Genomic DNA, 25,203 nt, shown 5'->3' on the forward strand with positions numbered 1-25,203 from the left:
CACAGACTGAAACAGGCTCCAGGCTCTGAGCTGGCAGTCAGCACAGAGCCCGACGCGGGGCTCGAACCCACGAACCGCGAGATCATGACCTAAGCGAAAGTCGGACGCTTAACCGACTAAGCCACCCAGGCGCCCCAATAAATAAACATTTTTGAAAAATCAAAGCGGGCACCTGGGTGGCTCAGTCAGTTAAGCGTCCAACTTCAGCTCAGGTCATGATCTTGCTGGTCCCAAGTTCAAGCCCTGCGTCAGGCTCTGTGCTGACAGCTCAGAGCCTAGAACCTGTTTCCGATTCTCTATTTCCCTCTCTTTCTTTCCCTTCTCCCACTCTCTCAAAATTAAACATTAAAAACTAAAAATTTTAAAAAATCAGAGCAAAACAAAACAAAAACCCAGAGAGTACCAAGATTTTCATACAGATAGCACCATGCTGCCTTTCTTCCTTTTTAAAATTTTTTTGGTTTGTTTGCTTTGGGTTGGGGGAGAGTGAGGAACAAGGATGAGTGGAAGAAATGCACAACTGAGTTGAAGATAAATGGCTCTATATCCCACAAGATATTAATAAACACTAATATAACAAATCCACTAATGCAAGCAGTTCATACAAAAACGATTTATTTAGACCTATAAATTAACTCTCCTGCATTTACCCACTTATTCACTGGTTTCTGGTGACTATGTCAAAGGTGTCTCAACAAGGAACAGAATACATATCGGGACATACCAAAAGCAAAATTTTCATCTTATCAGTATTAAATTTAAAACAAGTTTCTCTGTTGTCAAATGTGGGGAACACTGACCTGATTATCTACAGTTTAATGACAGCAGTCTGGTATTTTTTGACTGAGATCTCATCATCTCAACTACCGTCCCCTACATCTGACACCATCAAAAGCAAACTACTTGTAGCTCTCTCAAACATGCCTTGGTACACACACTGTTCCTACTACCTACCTCCCTTGCCTCCCAACCTCCCTTGCCCCTTACTCTTTAAACCCATGACTCAGTTAAACTCAGTCTTTATGAGAAGTCTTCCCTAAAACCCCTGAACACTGAACTGTTCCTCAGAAGTCTCTCTCAAAGTTTTTTTTTTTAAGGGACAATTCTCAATCTACATATAAGTCACACGTTTTGAAAGTACTTATAAAAAGATTCTAAGTGTCTAAAACTGTCCACGTCTATAATAGAGAAGATTAGAACAGAACATCAAAATTAACATTAGAAGGAGAAATCTGCACAACCTCCTGCTATCATCCTATATAGCCAGAGACCTCGGAGTCCCTCTCCTCTTTCCTCCCTCTCCTGGCTTCTGCCCACACAGCCAGCTAACAGTCAAGCCTTATTCCTATTCTCCAACCCACTGCTCTGTCAATCAATTTAACTGTGGAGGAGTAAAACTTGGGAAGTGTCGGAACCAACTGTGTACTAACGGTTGAAAAGAGAAGGTCTATAGATTCACTGCTGTGACTGCAAATTACCTTCTGTAGGCGGATTAGCTTTATGCTGGAGGAGAACAACTACAGGTAAAATCAGTCATCTCTGCGTTCTCCCTTTCCCTATCTACCCATTTCTCTCCTTCACCAAGACTTCCTGATGCTTGCATTTCTTCCTTTACAATCTTAAATACAGCTATATCAATTCAAGAAATATTCTTTGCATCTGGACAAATACAAATCCTCTAACTAATCATGTGGCATCCAATCTGTCTCTTCACTAAAACATCCTGCACCACCACCAGATGAATCTTCCTAAACTACCTCATTCCTTGAGTAAAATGTGGAAGGATACAAAACAAACCTGACAGGGTGCCTGGGTGGCTCAGTCGGTTAAGCATCTGACTTTGGCTCAGGTCATGATCTCACGGTTCATGGGTTCGAGCCCCGTGTTGGGCTCTGTGCTGACAGCTGGTTCAGAGCCTGGAGCCTGTTTCAGATTCTGTATCTCCCTCTCTCTCTGACCCTCCCCTGCTCACGCTGTCTCTCTCTCTCTCTCTCTCTCTCAGAAATAAATAAATAAAACATTTTAAAAAATTTTAAACGTTTAAAAAAAACCCTGAGAACAGTTTGAGGAAGGGAAATGAGTAGGAACATGGGTAGAAGAAAGAGGAATTCTAGGTTTTGCCTTTAATACAATAGTATTATTTGCATCTTTTATAGGAATGTATTCAATATCTAGATGCTCTTAAAAAAATTAAACAAAAACAAACAAAACAAAACTGCTTGACATTTTTTCTTTCCACATGCAAAATTCTAGTGATTGATTGCCAAAATTAAAATTGAAACCCTTTCCAAACTAACAATTATTTTCTTCCATACCAAATATTTCCTCATTTAAATATAAGTACTAAAGATCAATTTTCTCCTCCCTAAATTTAAGGCTTCTATTTAATCTATTTAATCCTCTATTAGTCAATGATTTTTATATAACTATATCACATATAATAGACATCACAAACATGACATCACAGTACTTACCATACTTACCATAGCCTTTCATAAAGACAGTAAATCTTTGTTGAATATCAAATAACTATTTGTTGAACTACTTCTAGTACATTCCTATAGCCTCAAACACTCCTTTTTCTAGAAAAGAAAAATAAGTAGTCACAGCCTACCACACTGATTCTAGGCACTAGAGATTTTAGATAATTCACTACCACTTGCTACCATCAGCTCTATACTAGCCACCCCCCAATCTCTTCTTGGGCTCCTTCCAATCCATACACAAGCCTCCTTCCAATCTGTTCTCCACTCTTAACGTGAGTAATCTTTTTTAAAAGTAAAAATGATAACGTCATCCCACTGCTTAAAACTTTCAATATCTTCTCATCAGCCTCATAAAAAAGACCAACTCTTTGCTCACTATACTCTAAAGCACACACAGGTCTGTATCTTATTCAACATCACTCTGCTCTCACTCACCTTTTGGCCTATGTATGTGTTTCTGTTTCCTCTGGTAAGCACATTGTTTTTCCAATATATAACCACTTTTTGGCTAACATATGATCACTCTTCAGATCTCAACTTTAACATTATTTCTTTGACACACCAGGCTAGGTGGGGGAATCTTTTTATCATTTTAAAATTAGTATTTCATACTGGTGCATAAAAATCATATAATTTAAACAACTTCCTATTAAATAAATATTCCATAAGTCAGGCAGAGAAGGACAAACACCATATGTTTGCACATATAGGAGGATTAGGAGGAACTTAACTGAGGAACAAGGGGGAGAAGAAGGGGGGAAATGGTGGGGGAAAGGGAGAGAGGCAAACCATGAGAGACTCTTGAAGGCTGACAAAAACTGAGGACTGATGGATGTGGGGGGGAGGGGGGATGGGCATGGAGGAGGGCACTTGTGGGGAAGAGCACTGGGTGTTATGTGGAAACTAATTTGACAATAAACTATTTGTAAAATAAATAAATAAATAAATATTCCAACATATTACAAAATTTTTAGCATTGCTGAAATTTGGAGAAAACAAATATATGAATTAAAGTATTTCAAAATTAGTGCTACTGAGAGGTAAAATAAACAGAGCAATAGTAAGACTCAGAATATAAAAACTATCCAAATAATTAACTATCCAAATAGTATATGCTAAGAGAATTCTTATGTAGGGAACTTTTAAGTTTTTTATGAGGTATTACTCAAGCTACTTTAGTCAGAGATGTCCTATATATATGTATATATATATACATATAGCGTATGTATATATATATATATATATAGTGCTATATATATGTATATGTATATATATAGTGCTATACAGTCATACTTAAAATTCAGATACCCATTATTACCACAGAAGGAAGACATTAAGTCTACTATACTAAACCAATCATCTATACCAAGTTTCTCAAAGTGTGGTCTGCAGACCTCTGAAGGTACGTACCTAAGACTCTTTCAGGAGGTTCACAGGGTCAAAACTATTTTCACAATACTGACGCTAGTTGCCTTTTCTGTGTTTACATTTGCAATGATGGTGAAAAAGCAAAGGTGAGAAACCACAAGTTCCTAGCATGAATCAAATCAGTTTCACCATCTGTACTAACAGCGGTTGTGCTCTATACTGCTAACCACTTCCGGGGGGAGGGGAAGCTTGATTTTAAAATGTTCTTGAAAAAATACTAATTTTATTAAATGTTGATCCTTAAGATCAACTTCTATGTGACACAAGACTTCTATGTGACAAAATAGGAATAAACAAAAAATACTTCTGCTGCATTCTAAGTATGATGGTTACCTTTAGGTAAAAGCACTCATGGAATTTATCTCCAAGCTGAAAAAGCCACTATTCAGTGGAACTTCAAAAAATTACTTTAAAAAAAAGTTCACTGCTACTTCAAAAAACAACTGACAGACTATGATTAAGATGAGCTTTAAGGAAAATAATTGTTAATACTTGTTGCCAATGCAAAATTCAAGCTTTCAAGCAAAAATTAGAATTTTTGAAAATATATATCCATCAACCTGAGCTCGAAAGCTTTTCACTACTTTTCCAAATGACCTATGCAACATTATATAAAATGTTCACGGATACCGGCTTCAGAATCCACACCACAACCAACTTTCAAGAAATTATTATGCAACAAGTTTTCATGAAGTACAAACAAAAATTATCTACAATTATATACATAATCACAATACTCCTCCCAAATCCAACTCCTCCTTCCAACTACACAAGTGTAGATTTTCTCATACACTTCAACCAAAATATAACAGGTTACCAAAATATCATAACAGGTTGAATGCAGAAATAGATGAGAATTCAGCTATTAGCCAGTCACTAAACAGATTTGCAACAATGTAAAACAATGCCACTCTTCCCATTAAACATGTTTTTTTGTCTTGTTTTGGAAGAGTATCATTTTTCAAAAAATAGTAACAAATCCATTACATGTTGTTTTTATGGAATACATGCTTTAAACTTTATCTAATTCTTAATACAGTAAATATTGATAACCCACCAAAAAAAAAAAAAGTTCTCTGAGGTCCTCAGTACTTGAAGAGTATAAAGGAGTCCTGAGACTATACATTTCACTACCGTGATCAGCAGGAAACTGCTCAAGAGATAAAGATATTCTAACATATCCTCACCTACATTTCCTCTCTCAGTAAGACTTGGAGAAATTTATTTTAACAAAAAGGTTTTAAGAATGTTTAAGAGGAATCATAGTTCATAACAGCTGGAATTGAATCATTTCCTGAAAAACCTATATATTACAGTTTCTTGATATCTTAATTATAACTAAGTAAACATTCAAACATCTGCTAACAAGGAAATGGAAGGAATAGGTGTAAGGAAATTAGAGATTTTTTTTCTGGAGAAAACTGAAGAACTCAGAAAAACTAGTGAAAAACAACAGAATTGTCGGGCTGGAAATCACGGAGGAACAAACTTTAACAAAAACCATCAGAATTGTCAATCCGGGGATTAAGGAGTGTACTTGTGATAGGTACCAGGTGATGCACGGAATTACTGTACACATGAAACTACTTTAACACTGTATATTAACTAGAATTAAAATAAATACTTTAAAAAATTTTTAAGTAAAAATAAAGAACTGTCATTCTGGACACTGTCTAGTTCAAACTGGTCCTTTTACAGAAGATAAAAGAGAGTTAAAGGCTGGTGATAATACAACTAATTCATGATGGAATGAGGACCAGAACCAAGTTTTCAGACTCATTTACACTTTATGTAAACTTCTGAGAACTTATGTGCCAGGTATTGAGCAGGCTCTGGAAATACAGAAATAAACAAGACAAACCTGGTCCTGTCTTCTTGGAGACCAGCATCAAGTGTCAAACTGGTGTAATGAGTGCTATAAAAGAATACATAGGATCCTATGGGAGTAACTAACAGGGTATAAAATGGCCTGGAGGGACAGGGAAGAGGTCTCCAAGGAAGTAATCTCCTTATAACTGCCATCTACCAACATCACATTACTGGAGAGACTCTAACACCTAGCTCACTAATTCACCGCTATACCTATCTTTATTCTTAGTGATGTCAGCATACACTCAATTAATCCACCAAAAACCCTTGCCTCTCACTTGACCTCCTGAACTGAAACCATTTTCTATTCCATTTTTTCTTTATCACAGTCAAAAACTATCATGGTCACCACTAATAATTACGCCAATTTCAAAACTCCCACATTCTGAACACACAACTTCCACTTCTACAGTTTACTTTACTCTAGGACCTCAATTTCAACTATCTTTTCACACAGAGCACTTCCCACCCATTAATCCCCCATTTTTCACTATCCAAGTCCCAACCAAGATATGCTGTTAAGTATAAAACGCATCAGATTCCAAATACTTGGTAAAAAAAAAAAAAAAGACATAAAATATCCCTTTAACTATGCTGGTTCCTTATTATAATAATTGTATTTTGGATACACTGGGTTATTAAAATTAATTTCAGACAGTTTCTTCATAGTTTTTCTACTGTGGCTATTAGAAAATTTTTATATTACATATGTTCCTCGCATTATATTTCTGTGAGACCGTGCTAATCTATTCTGTGATGAGTCTTAAGCGTTGATCTCCAAACTCTGACTCTTTCCTTAGTTCCATAATGACCATCTGGCCTATTTGGTTGTCTAATTGGTATCTCATACTTAACAACCAGTACTCTTGATATACTCCCACACATGTACTATGATCTACTGGCATACTTAGGAAAAAAAATTAACTAGGAGTCATCCTTAGATTCTTTTCCTTTTTTAAAATTTTTTATTACATCTATTTATTGTTGAGAGACAGAGTGAGACAGATTGTGAGCAGGGGAGGGGCAGAGAGAGAAGGAGCACAGAGTCTGACGCAGGGCTCAAACCCACAAACCATGAGATCATGAACTGAGCCAAAGTTGGACACTTAACTGACTGAGCCACCCAAGTCCCCCGGATTCCTGTCTTGCCCTCATACCCTATATCCAATCCACTAGTAAGTCCTGTTCAGCTCTGCCTTAAAAATATTCAAGCTCTTTGGGGCACCTTGGCGGCTCAATCAGTTAAGCTTCTGACTCGAGATTCAGCTAAGGCCATGATCTCAATGGTTCTTGAGTCTGAGTCCCACATCAGGCTCCTGCTTCAGGTTTTCTCTCTCCCTCTCTCTCTCTTTGCCCCTTCCTTGCTTGTGCATGCGCGCTCTCTCTCTCAAAATAAACATTAAAAAAATATTTTTAATGTATCCAAGCTCTCCCCTCAATTTTCCACTCCACCGCTAAAGTACAAGCCATTCTCATTTCTTGCCTGGACTACAATACCCTCCCTGCTAGCTGATTCTGCTCTTGCATTCTTCCATATGTTTTACACTCAACAGCCTGAATGATTTGTTTAAAAAGTAAATCAAGGGACTCTGGATGACTCCGCTGGTTAAGCATCCAACTTTGGCTCAGGTCATGATTTCACGGTTCATGAGCTGAGCCCTGAGTCAACTGTGTGATGCTTCAGATCCTGCTTTAGATACTCTGTCCCCCTCCCTCTGCCCCTTCCCTGCTGGTGCTCTTTTTCAAAAATAAAGATATTTTTTAAAAAGTAAATCAAGGAGCGCCTGGGTGGCTTAGTCGGTTAAGCATCCGACTTTCACTTAGGTCATGATCTCGCGGTTCGTGGGTTCGAGCCCCGCGTCAGGCTCTGTGCTGACTGCCAGCTCGGAGCCGGGAGCCTGTTTCAGAGTCTGTATCTCCTTCTCTCTCTGACCTCCCCTGCTCACGCTGTCTCTCTCTCTCTCTCCTAGAAATAAATAAAAATATTAAAATAAAAAAATAAATAAAAAAATAAAAAGTAAATCAAGTACTCTAATGATAACCCATCACTTAGAATAAAACCGTATCTCTTTTCAAGACCTTCAACACCCTATATCCTGACAATGTCTCTGACCTTTCTCCTACTAGTTTCCCTCTTCCTAACTACCCTCTAGTCACATTACGCTTGGAAAGATTGTGCCCATCTTTCCTTTTCCTCAGATCCTCACATGGAAGATGCAGATCTACTCTCCAGGACTCAGCTCTAATAACAACCTCACAGAGTACCACTTCCGAACTTCTCTAAAGAAGTCCCAATTCAAATTTTTTGTATCTTGTCACCCCATTTGTCTCTTTTTTTTTTTTCTTTTTCTAGCCAGTTCAAAGTAATATTTGGTTTATGTGCTTGTTGCATTTAATTTTTTTTTTTTAGTATAGTTGACATACAGTGTTAGTTTCGGGTGTACAACACAGTAATTCAAGAGAAGTCTATAGACATCATGTTATATTCACCACGTTATATAGCTACCAGGAGTAGCTACCATCTGTCACCATACAGTGCTATTACAGTTTCGTTGACTACATTCTCTATACTATGCCTTTTATTCCCATGACTTATTAATCCCATAACTGGAAGTCTGTATCTCCCATTCGACTTCATCCATTTTGCCCACCCCTCCACTTCCCTCTGACAACCATCAGTTTGTTCCCTATGTTCATAAGTCTGACATCACTTTTTGTTTATTCATTTGTTTTACTTTTTTAGATTCCATATATGAGATAAATCCTACGGTATTTGTCTTTCTTGGTCCAATTCATTTTACATAGCATCACACCCTCTTGTCCATCCACATTGCCACAAAGGTCAAATTCTCACTCTTTTTCATGGCTGGGTAATACTCCATTGTACATATATACCGTATATTCCTTATGCATATGTCTATCAATGGACAGTTAAGTTGCTTCTGTATTTTTGTTATTATAAATACTGTTGCAATAAACACAGGAGTACATATATCGTTTCAAATTAGTGTTTTCATTTTCTTTGGGTAAATACCCAGTAGTGAAATTATTGGATCACATGGTATTTCTACTTTAAATTTTTTGAGGAACCTCCATAACTCTTTTCCACGGTGGCTGTACCAATTTACATTCCCACCAACAGTGCACAGGGTTCCTTCTCCATACCCTCACCAACATTTGTTATTTCTTGTCTTTTGTGATTTAAACCATCTGACAGGTTTAAAGTGGTATCTCATTGTAGTTTTGATTTGCATTTCCCTGATGATTAGTAATGTTGAGCATCTCCTCATGTGTCTGTTGGCCATCTGCATGCCTTCGTTAGGAAAACAGCTATTCAGGTCCTCTGAAAACTTTGTTTTCCCATTTAATTTTCCAAACAACACTCTTTGCTTTCTGAAACAGTCATATTTTTTGGTGTTTATTGTCTGTCTCCTCATCTCTATAATGAAAACTTTGTAAGGGTAGGTAACTTGCCTTACTCACTATAGTATCTCTGGGACCTAAGAGTATACCTGACACATGGTAGGTATGCAAAGGATTTTTATCAAGTGAATGAATGAATGAATGAATACAGTAATTTTTTTCTGAACTACAAGACCTGACAAATGATGGTATTCAAACTGAGAGGAACTAGTTTTCTAGTCAAAGAAAATGACATTAGGGGCGCCTTGGTGGCTCAGTTGGTTCACTCTTGATTTTGGCTCAGGTCATGATCCCAGCATTGCAGTACTGAGCCCTGCCATCAGGCTCTGTGCTAAGCGTGGAGCCTGCCTGAGATTATCTTTCTCTCTCCCTCTGCCTCTCCCTTGCTCATGCGCTTTCTTTCAATTAAAATTAAGGGGGGGGGGGGGAATAGAGAGAATGACATTTGCAAAGCCAGAAAAGAATGAAATTTCAAAAACTGAAAAGCAAATTATGACTGGTAAGATGAGGGCAATGGGATGAATGCAGCAAGACTAGAAAGATGGGAGCCTATGCTATATAGGGGCCTCTTAGGTCTTATTGTGAGACTGTATACTTAATGGTGAATCACTAAAGATTTGTAAGCAGGGAGGGACATAATCAGATTTCTTTTTTGAATATACCACTCAAGGGGCGCCCAGGTGGCTCAATCAGTTATGCACCCAACTCTGGATTTGGGCTTAGGTCCTAATCCCAGGATTGTGGGATCAAGCCCCATGTCAGGTTCCACACTGAGTGTGAAGCCTACTTAAAATTCTCTCTCTTCCCTCTGCCCCTCTCCTCTGCTTACACTGTCTCCCTAAAATAAAAAAAGAAAATAAAAGAAAATACCACTCGAGCCACAATGCAGATAATGGGAATGTGAAAAAAGGAAGATTATGTGGTGATATAAAGACAATTAGAAGCTATAGCAGTTGTCTAAGCTTTACCCTGGGGTGGTAGAGATGGAATAGGCAAATTTAAGAGATAATTAAGAAGAATCAACAGGACCAGTTACAGATGAATTGAGAAAAGGGGGCAAAGAGGAATAATGGAGTCAAAAATGATGCTTAGGTTCTGGGGGCGTCTGGGTGGCAGTTGAACATCCAAATCTTGGTTTTGGCTCAAGTCATGATCCCGGAGTCATGGGCTAGAGCCCTGCAAGAAGACTGCTTAGGATTCTCTCTCTCCCCACCTCTGCCACTCTCTCTGAAAATAAAACTGAAATAAAATGATGCCTAGGTTTCTAATAAATGAGTGGACAGTAGCAAAGGAGACGGAGGAAAGGTGAGGAATTCAGTCTCTAGCACCTTAAGTCTGAAGCACATGGGATTCAAAGAAGCAGAGGTACCAACTAGGCAATGAGATATATGGATCTAAACTTCAGTGGAACATAGATCATTCAGATGGGAATAAATAAAACAGCCTGAAGTAGTATGTATATAAAGGAGCTCACACAAAGCCACTTTAATACTTAAAGGCAGAGTGGGGAGTTGAACAAAATGGTTGAAAGGGAATAGGAGCTATAGGCTTCCAGTTATAGAATGACTGTCACAGGGATAAAAGGTCCAGCATAGGAAATATAGTCAATTATACTGTAATGGCATTATATGGTGACAGATGGTAGGTATACTTGTACTGAGCATAGCATAATGTATATATACTCTTCTCGAATATCATGACATCATACACCGGAAGCTACTTTAACACTGTGTTACTCTATTATGCTCAAAAAAAACAAAAAAACAAAACAAAAAAAAAAAAAACCTAGTACCTTAAAAAAGATGATAAAATTTAATTTAAAAAAATACTTAAAAGAGAACAAGGGGCCAGAGACTAACAGGAAAAGTAGGAAAGAATGTTAAAAGTAGGAAAGAAAGCCAAAGGATTAGCTTTTCAAAATAAAAAAATAGTCACTTGTATGAAATGATGCTGAGAAGACAAGCAAAATGAGAACTAACTAGTGTTCAGTGAATGCTGTGGCATGTAGGTTGCTGAACATAATTTAAGGGAGCAGTGAAGATGACAGACAAAACAGAACAGGTTAAAGAGTGAATGCTAAGTGAGGGAGGGAGGAAGGTGTAGAGAACAATTTCAATGAAAACCTAAGCAACATAAGAAAAAGAGGTCAATTACTACATGGATCTAAGAAGTCAAAGTATAATTTTCTCATGAAGGAGAGACTTTATATGTTTTGATTCCAACTCCACAAATTCAGTAAAGAGAAAGAAAGATAAAAGAGTGCAAATTTTCTGAAAAAGTAAAAGAGAATGGGACTCAGAGCAAAGATAAGGCCAGACCTTAGCAAGGAGGAAGGACAACTCTCCTCCATGACAACAAGAAGGAAATAAAATAGGATGGGTAAGGATGCTAGTAGGTTTGGAAATATAGTGGCAAGAAATGATATGTTGTATATAATGAAGACTATTTTCTCTATGGGATAAAAGATGAGAAAGAAAAGAGATTTTAGAAGGGAAGAGAAAATTTAAAACCATTTATGGTGAGTGGAAGAATATACTGATGTGAAAAATAGAGGGGAACTGCTGGACTTTGTTCAGGGCTCACTTTTGAGTAACATCCATAATTTTGAAATAGCACTCATAATCCCTTTCCATCAAATTGCTTTTTATTTTTATTTTTCCTGAGAGAGAGAGAGAGAGAGAGAGACAGCGTGAGCAGGGGAGGGTCAGAGAGAGAGGGAGATACAGAACCTGAAGCAGGCTCCAGGCTCTGAGTTGTCAACACAGAGCCTGACACGGGGCTCAAACCCACAAACTGTGAGATCATGACCCGAGCCTAAGTCGGATGCTTAATTGACTGAGCCACCCAGGCGTCACCATCATATTGCTTTTTAAAATAAGTGTCTGTTGGGGCACCTGGGTGGCTCAGTCGGTTGAGCATCCAACTCTGGATTTCGGCTTAGGTCAAGATCTCACAGTTCATGAGATTGAGTCCCTCATCGGGGTTCTCTGGGATTCTCTCCCTCTCTCTGCCCCTGCCCCACTCACATGCATGTACATTCTCATTCTCTCTCTCTCTCTCCCTCCCTCCCTCAAAATAAATGAATAAACATTTAAAAATAATAATATACACTTTCATTAGTACAGTGTTTTTGTTCCCTTTAAGTTTCAAGGAAATAAAAAATAAAAATTTGCTCTAATTAAAAGCAGCTGAGGAGCGCCTGGGTGGCTTAGCGTCCGACTTTCGCTTAGGTCATGATCTCGCGGTTCGTGGGTTCGAGCCCCGCGTCGGGCTCTGTGCTGACTGCCAGCTCAGAGCCTGGAGCCTATTTCAGAGTCTGTATCTCCCTCTCTCTCTGACCCTCCCCTCCTCACGCTGTCTCTCTCTCTCTCCTAGAAATAAATTAAAATATTAAAAATAAATAAATAAATCAATAAAATAAAAGCAGCTGAGATTATCCAGATGCACATCTTGCATATTAGGTTTCATTTAAGCTCTCAGTAGGAATTGACATTTGATTTAGTAATTACATAATCTCATAGAACTTTCAGAATTTTTTTGCTTTTAAAATCATTGAAATATTTTCTTCCTTGCAATAAACAGTATGAATTTACCAACTGTACAGCATAAACTTTAGATACATTTTTTAAAGGCTCTACACAGGGGTGCATGGGTGGTTCAGTTGGTTGGGTGTCTGTCTGACTCTTGATTTCAGCTTTGGTCATAATCTGAGGGTCGTGGGATCAGGCCCCATGTCGGACTTCACACCGGGCATGGAGCCTGCTTAAGATTCTCTCTCTCTCTCTCTCTCTCTCTCTCTCTCTCTCTCACTCTCCTTCTGCCCCAACTTCCCCCAACACACACACACTTTCTCTAAAATATAAAACAACTAAAAAAAATTAAAGGCTGTACACAGAAGTGATTTTAAGATTTCATCTTTAAGTAATCTCTATACCCAACACGGTGCTCAAACTCACAACCTTGAGATCAAGAGTCATATGCTCCACCAACTTGTAACTGTCTAAGCCAAATATATTTCTTAAAAGTTTAAAATTTGCATAATTATCATATTTAATATTACTTTTGTAATCAAGGGGGAAGTTAAGCTGATATAGAGTGAAAAATTAGGCTCTAAGCCTTTTCTATCAATTTACACTGAAATTCTCAATATATGCTGATGCCTGGAATTCCCTCATTACACCACAATATAATGGTACTATAGTGCAAACTTAGTTATATATTTCACAACAAAACATTATGAACCACTCCTAGATACATGTGTGTGTATGTATGTATATATACATACATATATATACGTATATGTACATATACATACATTGAAAGTGTCACTCATGGGGCGCCTGGGTGGCTCAGCTGGTTAAGCGTCCGACTTCGGCTTAGGTCATGATCTCACGATTCGTGGGTTCAAGCCCCGCATCGGGCTCTGTGCTGACAGTGAGCTCAGAGCCTGGAGCCTGTTTCAGATTTCATGTCTCCCTCTCTCTCTGATCCTCCCCTGCTCATGCTGTCTTTCTCTCAGAAATAAATAAAACATTAAAAAAAAGAAAAGAAAAGAGTCACTCAAACAAGTACTATACATGGATATTCATAGCAATATCATTCACAATAGCCAAAAGTTAAAAACAACTCATATGTCCATTAATAGATGAATGGATGGATAAACAAAATGTGATACATACAGGATACTACTTGGCCATAGAAAGGGATGGGATTAAGTACTAATACATGCTATGAAATGAATGAACTTCAAAAATGTACTGCTTGAGGGACCTGCGTGGCTCAATCAGCTAAGCATCAGTTGATTTCCACTCAGGTCATGATCTCATGGTTGTGGGATTGAGCCCCACTTTGGGCTCCTTGCTGAATGTGGAGTCAGTTTGGTATTCTCTCTTTCCCACTCTCTCTGCTCCGCCTCTACTCATGCTCCCATGAGCGTGCACACACACACTCTCTCTTTCTCAAAATAAATGAGTATTTTAAAAATAGGAGTGCATGAGTGGCTCAGTTAGTTAAGTGTCTGACTTTAGCTCAGGAGATGATCTCATGGTTCATGGATTCAAGCCCAGCATCAGGCTCTGTACTAACAGCTCAGAACCTGGAGCCTGCTTCCGATTCTATGTCTCCATCTCTCTCTCTCTCTCTCTCTCTCTCTCTCTCCCCCCCCCTCCCTCCCTCCCTCTCTCTCTCTCTCAAAAATGAATAAAACATTTAAAAATTTTTAATTTTAAAAATATATTATGCTTAATATAAGTGAAAGAAGCCAGAAACAAAAGGCCATATATTATATAATTCCACTTATATGAACTATATAGACTAGTTAAATTCGCTTTTTTTTTTTTAATGTTTATTATTATTGAGACAGAGAGAAACACAGCATGAGTGGGGGAGGGGCAGAGAGAGAGGGAGACACAGAATCTGAAACAGGCTCCATGCTCTGAGTTGTCAGCACACAGCCCCATGCGGGGCTCAAACCCACGAACCGTAAGATCATGATGACCTGAGCCAAAGTGGGACGCTCAACCAACTGAGCCACCCAGGAGGCCCTAGACTAGGTAAATTCAGAGAGACAGCAAATTGGTGGATGTCAAGTACTACATGGGTAGGGATAGGGACAACCTGCTTAACGAGTACAGGGTTATTTTGAGGGGTGATGAAAATGTTTTAAAACTAGATCAAGAAAATGACTGCACAAGGGGCGCCTGGGTGGCTTAGCTGGTTAAGCGTCCAAACCTGAGTCGGTTTGGCTCAGGTCATGATCTCAAGGATTTTGGGTTCGAGCCCCATGTTGGGCTCTGTGCTGACAGCTCAGAGCCTGGAGCCTGTTTCAGATTCTGTGTCTCCCTCTTTCTCTGACCCTTGCCTGCTCACACTGTGTGTCACTCTCTCAATCTCTCGCTCTCTCTCAGAAATAAATAAAACATTAAAAAAGAAAATGACTGCACAACACTAAATATACTGAACACCACTGAATGGCTATACTTTGAAATGGCTGGTTTTATATTATATAAATTATACCTCAATAAAAAAATTCAGCTTGGGAGCTCCCCTCTACTTTTTATGTGGGATGATCCTCGTTTATAAATTGTTTAATAAAGCCAATTAAATCCTCAAAAAAGAAAAAAATCCTTTATGAAGCAAATAATATAGTTATATCTAATCAACCTGCGGCAGGAATCACTGACAAAATTAGCTATAAATTCAAAATATATTAACTATAAAAATATATGTTAACGATCTTAAAGCTCTCTACTTTTTGTCACCAGTAAGTAAATTATAATAACATTATCTTTTTTCTCCACATATAAAAGTTATGCAATGTATTTAATAATAAGCCTTCATCTTCTAGGAATATTTATTAAAATATTTATGGATAAAATGAAATGCAAAAGATAGACTTTACGATAATGGTAGGGAGATTTAAGAGAAATACAGATGAAAGGAGACTGATCATGAGTTAATTGTTAAGGATGAGTGATGAACATATGAGGGTTCATAAAACTATTCTCTCCATTTTTTTAGTATGTTTGAAATTTTCCATAATTATTTTTAATTACTGTGTTATTAGTAAAATAAGACTTAAAATTAGTTTCCTTACACTTTAAACTATATTTGAAATAGTCCTACCAATATTCTGTACTCAACATAAACCACAATTCTGCCAACATTTGCTGAAGTTGCTAAAACACAGATACATATCAAAAAATTACAATCTATGTGATAACAAATACATATTAGCTTCTTTAGGATCACAACCTGAGCTGAAATTAAGAGTCGGACACTCAACCAAGCCACCTAGGTGCCCCAATAAATAAACTGCAAATACATACATACATAAAAATAAAACCCAATAACTGCTTATTTTCCAAATATCTTCTCAATGCTGTAATTTTTTTAAAATCCCTTATTTTGTAGTATAGTGTCTTATTAATAAATATTAACAACTAAAAAGTTTCTGGTTCTGGGGTTTGACTATTATTTCTTCTAAAATCAAACCATAATTTCAATGGAGATCACAATCAACACAGAAAGACATTAAAAAAATATACAGCTCCCCCAAAATTCAAACTTTTTTAAGTTTATTTATCTTTTTAGTAGTCTCTACACTCAATGTAGTGCTCAAACCCACAACTCTGAGATGAAGAGCAACATTAAGAGTCACATGCTCTTCCAAATGAGCCAGCCAGGCACCCCTCAAACTTTTCTAATACCTTTAAATGAGCATTTAAACATTATTTTAACCGTAATCTTCATACCAACATGTAATTTTCATGGAATTACATCTACATAAGCTCCTAATGTTTGATTCAACCTCTTCTCCCAATTTTAGTGCTCTTCCTTTCTGGTTAATACGTCTGTTAACTCACAAATGCCTAATTCCTAGGACAAATTTCACTGAAGATAAATAGGGTTATTCTAAACAACCACAACCACTGATCAGAGCCCCATCTGCCCAAATACCTTTCTTCTACTTCAGGGAGTAATAGCATTCTTTGGCTATTAGAACCAATGAGAGGAAGCAGAAGCACACAGGAAGAGTTAGAAAAGTGTCCTCCTCCTAAGGGATTATTTTAACACTTTTCTAAAAAACCATGTCCAAAAGACACAAGCACGGTAAAACTCAGGATCTAAACAGACCAGCTCTAGATCAAAGCACCACAGGTAAAGTTCTTATTAGTATTAGCGTTACAAAAGGAAAAAGGAGAGAGGACCCTAGTTTTAATACAAACCTTTTTTTCTTTTAAGTAGGCCCACACCTAAGCATGCAGCCCAACAGGGGGATTGAACTCATGACTCTAAGATAAATACCTGAGCTGAGATCAAGAGTCAGAAACTCAATCGACTATGCCACCCAGGTGCCATTAATACAAACTTTTAAATGACATGCAGTCATAAAGAATGGTTCTTATTCTCAAGAGTGTTATTAAGAACTGATACAATAGGGGTACCTGGGTGGCTCAGTTGGTTAAGCGTCCGACTTCGGCTCAGGTCAGATCTCACGGTTCATGGGTTCGAGCCCCGCATCAGGCTCTGTGCTGACAGCTCAGAGGCTGGAGCCTGTTTCAGATTCTGTGTCTCCCTCTCTCTCTGCCCCTCCACCACTCATGCTCTGTCTCTCTCTGTCTCAAAAATAAATAAACTATAAAAAAAAATTAAAAAAAAAAGAACTGATACAATATTCTATCCTTATGACTGGACTTCCCTAAGACCCAAAACAGAAAGTTAGATCCTGCCTCACAGCAGCATTAATAAACATGTTGTGGCATGGTATATAGATCAATCTTAACAATTAAGTGAGGATTTTTCATAAAATTATTAAATGAAAAGCCCGGTTTTGTTTTACTTTAAATGTAATTGTTCTAACATAGTTTCACATGTATATCATTCAAAATTTGTACATACTGCAAAATGATCACCACAATAAATCTAGTTAACATCCATCACCACAAGCTATAATTTTTTCTTTCTTGTGGGGAGAATTTTTTTAAGAGCTATTCTTTTAGCAACTTTCAAATGCACAATACTGTATTATTGACTATAGTCACCACAATGTACATTACTAAAACCCTGTTTAATTCATTTAGATTTCCAACCTGTATCTCTAACTTTGCTAGCCACTACTGTACTCAAAATGCAAAGTGCAATTCTAAGAATTCTACCGTCTCCTATCCATCGTAATCTCAATCTCCCGGAACTAGACTTTTTGTTTGCTAAATTCTACTAATTATTCTACAAATTTTCTTATCATAACTGCAAAGCTGAATCAGAATTTAAAAAACAGTCAGGGAGAGGCGCCTAGGTGGCTCAGTAGGTTATGCCTCCGACTTCGACTTCGGCTCAGATCATGATCTCACAGTTCCTGGGTTAGATAGAGCCCCACGTCAGGGGCTGAACTGTCAGCTCAGAGCCTGGAGCCTATTTCAGATTCTGTGTCTCCCTCTCTCTCTCTGACCCTCCCCTGCTCACGCTGTATCTCTCTCTCTCTCTCTCTCTCCCTCTCAGAAATAAATTTAAAAAATAAAAATAAAAAATTTTAAGAAAAAAGAACCAGCAAGGATGCATAGAAAGGAAAAAGGATCTCCTAAACTCAATGAAAAACTAGACCATGATTCCTATAATTCAACACTTCAAGTGCCAAAGCTACCATCCTTTGGTGATAAAATCAAGCCCCCAAATTATAAACATACCTGTTCTTAGAATTGCAACTTGGAACTCAAAAAAGAAACAATGGTAAAGTAGTTGTCGGGTTCCTAGTTTGCCTAAAAGAGTCTATTTATCCCATGACTTTTCTAAATTAGTCTCTGAGATCTAGACCCATTCGAGTCTAGAGACAGTGTGATACAGAAGAGCGCAGCCCGTGAAGCCTCTCAGAATTAGGCAGAAACCCTGACAGCCAATTACTGTATGATCAAACAAAATTCACTTAACTTTCCTGACTCCTAATTTCCTCATCTATAAAAGAATACTGCTCATCATGGAGAGCTTTTATAAGAATTAAAGATAATACAGATCAGGGTACCTGGGTGGCTCAGTGGGTTAAACGTCGGACTCATGGTTTCAGTTCAGGTCATGATCAAACGGTCTGTGAGTTTGAGCCCCACATCAGGCTGCATGCTGACAGTGCGGAACCTGCTTGAGATTCTCTCTCTCTCCCTCTCTCTCTCTCTCTCTGCCCCTGCCTCGCTCATGCACTCCCTCTTTCGCAAAATAAACTTTTAAAAATAAATTTAAAATTCTTTTTAAAAGATAACATAATTCAACTAGCAGAGACTGTGACAGAAGTACTCAATAAATAGAAACAACTACACTACCCTCTTCACACCAGCTTTTTATCCTCTCTGTTGAGGTAAGCACCCCATTCAGTCAGTATTCATTAAAAGGAACTTAAGATATAGAATCAGAAAACCTGGGTTTGATTCCAGACACTATCTAACACAAGAAGAGAACTTTAGGCTAGGTATTTGATTCTGAACTGCAGACTGATCATCTGAAGAAAGAAAAGAAAAAAGAAAGAAAAATCATAGAATTATTGCAATAATTGACTTTTTTTTAAATTTTTTTAAATGTTTTTTATTTATTTCCAGGAGAGAGAGAGAGAGACAGCGTGAGCAGGGGAGGGTCAGAGAGAGAAGGAGTCACAGACTCTGAAACAGGCTCCAGGCTCTGAGCTGGCAATTAGCACAGAGCCCGACGCGGGGCTCGAACCCACGAACCGCGAGATCATGACCTAAGCGAAAGTCGGACGCTTAACCGACTAAGCCACCCAGGCGCCCCAATAATTGACATTTTTAAACTGGCATACAAGGTGCAGTATCAGAAATGTTAGCTTTTACTTACTCCAAAGTATTCCTGCTCAAAAATTACCTGCCTTCCAAGATCAAATGTGCATAATAAGCAATGAGCATAAGCTAACAACATGATGTGAGAAGGAAAACAAGCTAAACTAAGTAGCTCACTTATGATATCCCCTTCATACTCCCAGAATTTAGAACATACTTGTTATTCCAAATGTAGCTCTCGTTGGGGGAATTCCAGGCAGAGAAATTAAATTAACAAATTAAGTTTTATGAAAGACTTTTATGTCCTTACCCAATCTAGCAATCTGCATGCTGAGAAACCTTTTTTAAGCAGCTTCTACTCCTTTTCACTTAGCTTACCTTCATTCCCCAAAATAGTGCCCATGACAAATGTAATACGGACCCTAAAGTAGACCAAAGGGAACTGGCCAGATGAGTGTGTTCAAGCTGAGGAGTGACTGTCCTTGACACAACCCACCAGAAAAATTCAAAGACAGAAAAAGGCAGAGTTTTCTTCACAGCTATATAAAAAACACTTTCTATTTTGAATATCATTTCCCCATAGCCATTTCAAAAGGCCATCCTTTCTACAAGAAGGGACACTCTTGAGAAGTTTTGCTATTAATAAAACAATTTAATAAATAGTCAACAGGACCTGAAGAGTTAATCAAGTGCTCTAGGCTCAACTCCACTACAGCCAAAAGAACTTGCCAGCTAAACAACTCACCTGAACTATACTTCCAAACTGTAAGACAACAAAATGAAAATTGAACTCTCAGGATAAAAAACACTCAGGCAGTAAATTAACTCACCTTGGGCATAAAAAATTCTCAAAACACAAGTGACCGTATGCTTTCCCTGGGAGGTGGTATGTTTATATAATTGGTTATAACCCAATCAGGGTCACAGAAAGAGAAAGATCTCGAAAGACCCCTATATGTTTGTCTAGCACTATTTGTACCCTATTCACAGCACCCTATTAGCAGCACAGCATGTCACAAAGACAGTTCCTACATCAATTTCCAGTCTTCATCATCTTCTCAGCCTGTCTGAGCCTGACCCTGAGCCTGTCTGAGCATCTCATCAGGAAGGCAGCTAGCTAGTAGCCTGCAACGTGCTGCCCAAAGTTTCAACGATACTAAAATAAACATTATGTGCGAATTTCATCTTTTTAACCCCCTAAGATCAGAATAGCTCACGGGTATCAAGTTTAGGACCACCAAAAACAACTTGGGGCCACTGGCAGGGGATCCTGGCACCACGGTACTATCATGTTTAAAAGAGACTGCAGGAGAAGCAAATAACATGACATATTCCCAGTGAATCTTAAAAAGTGCTTCAGAGTTACATGATGGTGGCAGGAGAAAATAAATAAAAATAAAAGCCTTACGGCACACAACTACCTGAAGAAACAGTAGTCAACAGACGAGTTAAAACACGTTCGTATTTGCCAACACATAGCAGTTACCACACCATGTATTTGTCAGATTTCCCAACATGCAAAACAAAAGTAGCCACCCCTGTATGAAGTACTTAGTAATTTACTGACTTCTGCAAAGAAATGACTTTTTTGGATTCCGGGCAAATTAACTTCCTGTGCTTTGTGTTTGACTTTCAAAATCTTTAGAACCTTCAGCAAACTGAGATTCACCTCAATTTTAAGGCTTTTTGGGTTAAGCTGAATAAAAGTTGTATATTTTAATATCAATAAACTATAAGATCACTTTTCCACTTGAAAACTACAGCCACATTTCTTTAGATTTTAGAGTATTTTTTAAAAGGCTAACTACAAAGCTTGCAAAAACAAGTAATACAGTAGACATGGTGGGCATTCTACAAGTTTATTTATTGGAACTCCTAGAGTAAAAACTTGAAAAAGTTTATGAGATAAATTCCTACTGGTGCTACTGAAGACATAATGTTACTAATACCAATACTGAGAAATATTCAAAATATCCTGAAAACAGTATCTCCTTCTAAAAATAAGGAAAAGCATTTGTCAACACAAACTACTGGTTCTTAAAAATAATCACATGGGAGGCACTTACTTCTGTAAATACTTTAGTTTTGAATTACAATAACCCTCATCTTTCAAAGTTTGGGTTATGCCTTAACCAAGCAAGCGAATTTCTGATGCCATTATATTGATACAAAGGACTCGGATGGTTACTTGCTTCTATAGCAAACTGTTGGTTTAAGCAGTTAAAGATCTACAAACTAAACGTAACAAATCTACAACATAAATCACTTTCAATCATTAAAATGAAAACCTGTCATAAATAAGACCCCATGAATCTCCTAATGAATTTACAGGAACAGTTTACATTATGATCCTAAGACTAAGTATATTCGGTAATCTATTTGGATTCATATTCTATGCATCTACTTTGGTCAGAGAGAAACCTCAGAAAACGCAACCGGCGGTTACACCATTCTATTTTTAAGTTCTTTATAAAGCCAACAGTTCAAGAACTTTTGGGGAAGAGAGAGTAAGACATTTTTCCAAGTAGTTAAGAATAATTCATGTTTTATAATAACGACAGTCCTAACAACCTCTGGAATGTATTATAGTGGGACGGAAGTGAAAATGAGAGGAGGGAAAAACCCGACTTGAAAACGGACAGCCAGGCAAATTTACAAACCTCCAATTAAACGAATTTTGAGATTAACTTCTCTTATACGCCTTCCCTCACTTCCCACCCGCTTCCTCCTCTCCTCGGGGAGGTCTGTGTAATGTGACTCATGACAAATTTTTTAAAAAATAAATAAATAAATGACACACCCTCTGGGTTGAACTGACATAATCGCCCCCACCCCGCCCTCCCCCGACACACACCCCGCTTTTCCTCTCCCTTCTTCTGCTCCTCCCCGCGCCTCGTCCCTGCCCTTTCCTCTCCTCTCTCTCCCGGTCCTAGACCCCTCTCCGGACGGAGAGGCAGCTGGCTCTCCCGGACAGAAGCCCGGCGAAGAGAAGGCTGCCGTGGGGCGGGGGGATGGGGGGCAGTGGGACCCGGGGGGCCCTGCCCGAAGCGAGGCGGACAGCAGGCGGGCGCCGGGCTTCTGCGGAGACGAGCTCCGGGCTCCCTCGCCCATTTTCTCTCTCCCCTTCTATCGGTTTCAACGACCACAGCCACTTCCTGTATCGCAGCCCGACTCCCTCGGCCGGGCCACTTGCTCTCCCCGGCTGGGGGGTTGGGGTTGGGGTTGGGGCTGAGGCAGCCGCTGAGGTTAGGGCAGTTCCCCACCCCGCCCAGTGGGCTGGTCACTCGGGCGAGAGGCGGCGGATCCTCGGCCCGGCCGGCCAGCGCCCGTCCGCCCGCGCTCCTCACCTGTATGTAGTTGTTTTCACAGTAGTCCGCCACCCGGGTCAGATTCTGGTAACTCTCTATCAGCGCCCTCTTGCCCGACGGGATCTCCTCCTCTAGTAACATCTGCAGCTCTGCCATTTTCCACCCCTCTGCATCGCTTCCTCTCCCGTTAAAGAGACAGAGGCAGCAAGGTCCGCGGAGGCGCCGAGCACCTCACAGCCCGGATACAAACCGCCTACCGCCCTCCCGCCTGGTATTGTGGGACGGCACCTCCTCCTCTTCCTCCTCACTCTCTCCACCCCGCTCCACCCACTTCGCGCGGCCGCCTCAATCACGTTCTCTCGCGAGCCTTCACGTCTTTCCCTCCTCCTCCCCGCAACCACGGGATTTTTTTTTTTCCTTTGGCATGGTCTTCTGGGAATTGTAGTCTGTCACTGCCTAGGCGCTTCATCCAAAGCGCATGCGTGAGGGGAAACTCCGAGAAAGAACGGGGAGGAGCGTAAATGAAGACCCAGGGAGGGGGCTTAAGTGCGGAGCTTCCCGACAACTCCGGCAGATGGCGCCACAGGGTGAGTCTAGAGAATAAAATCCTCTCCCCAAGAAAGCTGCGAAACTTGGCAGAACTTGGTTGATTAGGAAATGTTAGTGAACTAGAGGTATCAGTTCTGATATGGGATTAAAAAGGGTTAGAATATGAAGAAAGCCAAATCTTTACTTCCTTTGTGTTTCTCTTTTTTGTTTTTCTTTTTTCTTTTAATTTTTTTTAATGTTTTCTTTATTTTTGAGAGAGAGAGAGAGAGAGACAGCGTGAGCAGGGGAGGGTCAGAGAGAGAGGGAGTCACAGAATCTGAAGACGGGCTCCAGGCTCTGAGCTAGCTGTCAACATAGAGCCCAACGTGGGGCCCGAACCCACGAACCGCGAGATCATGACCCTAGCCGAAGTCGTACGCCCAACCTACCGAGCCGCCCAGGCGCCCCTTTCTTTGTGTTTTTAGATATAAGGCGACTCTGGCTTTACTTTCTAAACTTCCTCCAAAATTTAGCATTTATCATTGACAGCGCTGCCCCAAGCAATGTACTAAACACTGGGAGTACGAGTTGAGCAAGGATACTCCGTACCCATAAAGGCTCACAATTTAAAAATAAATACACTTAATTTCAATGTTATCCCGCCCTAATTTCTCTGACTCTTCTTTCCAAGTATCTCCCTACGCTTTTGAAGTTATGTAAGCGTTGTTTCTACCTTGGGTAAAATCATTGTGTTGTCTTTATCAACTGCTTTGTAATAGTGTAAAAGGTCCTGTATTTCACGCTTTTCATTTCAACAAGAATATGCTTTTGATATAATGAGCTATGAAAAGTATTGTCCAAAGGGGAAACTAACTTAAAGATCATAGAAAACCCCCATTTTCAGCTCTCCATTAAGTCATTTCCAATCACAACTATACGAATAATAACATGACTCCATTAAATTTTTAAAAATTGGCCCATCAATAGGTATTTATTGAATATTATCTTTATTAGGGGCCATAAAATGTTCAACCTGTAAATGGAAAAACCTAAGTCTCCTACATGAAAGAGAGAACTACTCCCAGCCACCAGATTCCCAAAGATTCCCAGATCCATAAATCAATAAATGGCTTATTCTCCATAATTATCTGGAATAGACATAGTGGTCTTTCTTTAATATTTTCATTAATCCAAATATTTTATCCAAGCTATTGAAAGGTGATATATTCTCTTTTTTTAACGCTTTCTTATTTTTGAAGGGGGAAGGGACAGAGAGAAAGAAAGAAACTCAAGCCAACCGTGCACTGTCAGTGTAGAGCCCGATGTGGGCCTCAAACAGACAAACAGAGATCATGAACTGAGCTTAAATCGAGTCTGACACTTAACCAACTGAGCCATGCAGGCACCCCCCAAATAAGGAAATTTCAGCTTAGACAAATGAAGAGATTTAGCTAAGGGTACTGAAAATAGTAATCAAATTCTCTCACTTCTAGATCAGTGGACTTCCCTACTATCCAGTTAAAACTACCTGTTAGGGGATCCTGGTGGCTCAGTCAGTGGATTATCTGACTTCAGCTCAGGCCATGATCTCAAAGTTCATGAGTTTGAGCCCCACATCTGGCTTTGTGCTGACAGCACAGAGTCTGCTTTAGATTCTGTGTGTGTGTGTGTCTCTCTCTCTCTCAAAAATAAATAAAAAACATTAAAAATTTTAAATTAAATTATATTAAAAATAAAATAAAAAGTTTTACAAAACTAAATATGATACACTCTGATATTTCCTGTTCTATTTCATTTCACTTGATGCTGATAAGGACCACTAAATTGATTTCATGACCCACAGTTTGAAAACCATTTTTCCCTCCACTAAATTAAGCAAATATA

The 25,203-nt window shown here is 39.0% G+C and overlaps 1 protein-coding gene across 9 annotated transcripts in view; it reads right to left on the bottom strand.

Annotated features, from left to right (window-relative positions):
* Window positions 1-23,085, bottom strand: part of ABI1 (abl interactor 1) — a 130,209-nt gene extending 107,124 nt beyond the window's left edge. For 5 of the 9 annotated variants that reach the window (XM_039220516.1, XM_039220513.1, XM_039220515.1 and 2 more), the window contains exon 1: window positions 22,831-23,083. In XM_039220516.1, the coding sequence (XP_039076447.1) occupies window positions 22,831-22,947 (117 nt within the window). In that variant the 5' untranslated portion in view covers window positions 22,948-23,083. Of the gene's footprint in view, window positions 1-22,830 lie in introns of all 9 variants that reach the window. The other 4 variants (XM_039220511.1, XM_039220510.1, XM_039220518.1 and 1 more) reach the window with 3 other exon arrangements.
* Between the last annotated feature and the right edge of the window lie 2,118 nt (window positions 23,086-25,203).

Source organism: Hyaena hyaena, unplaced genomic scaffold, assembly GCF_003009895.1.
Source record: "Hyaena hyaena isolate Hyena2069 unplaced genomic scaffold, ASM300989v1 scaffold_896, whole genome shotgun sequence".
NCBI classification, from domain to species: domain Eukaryota; kingdom Metazoa; phylum Chordata; class Mammalia; order Carnivora; family Hyaenidae; genus Hyaena; species Hyaena hyaena.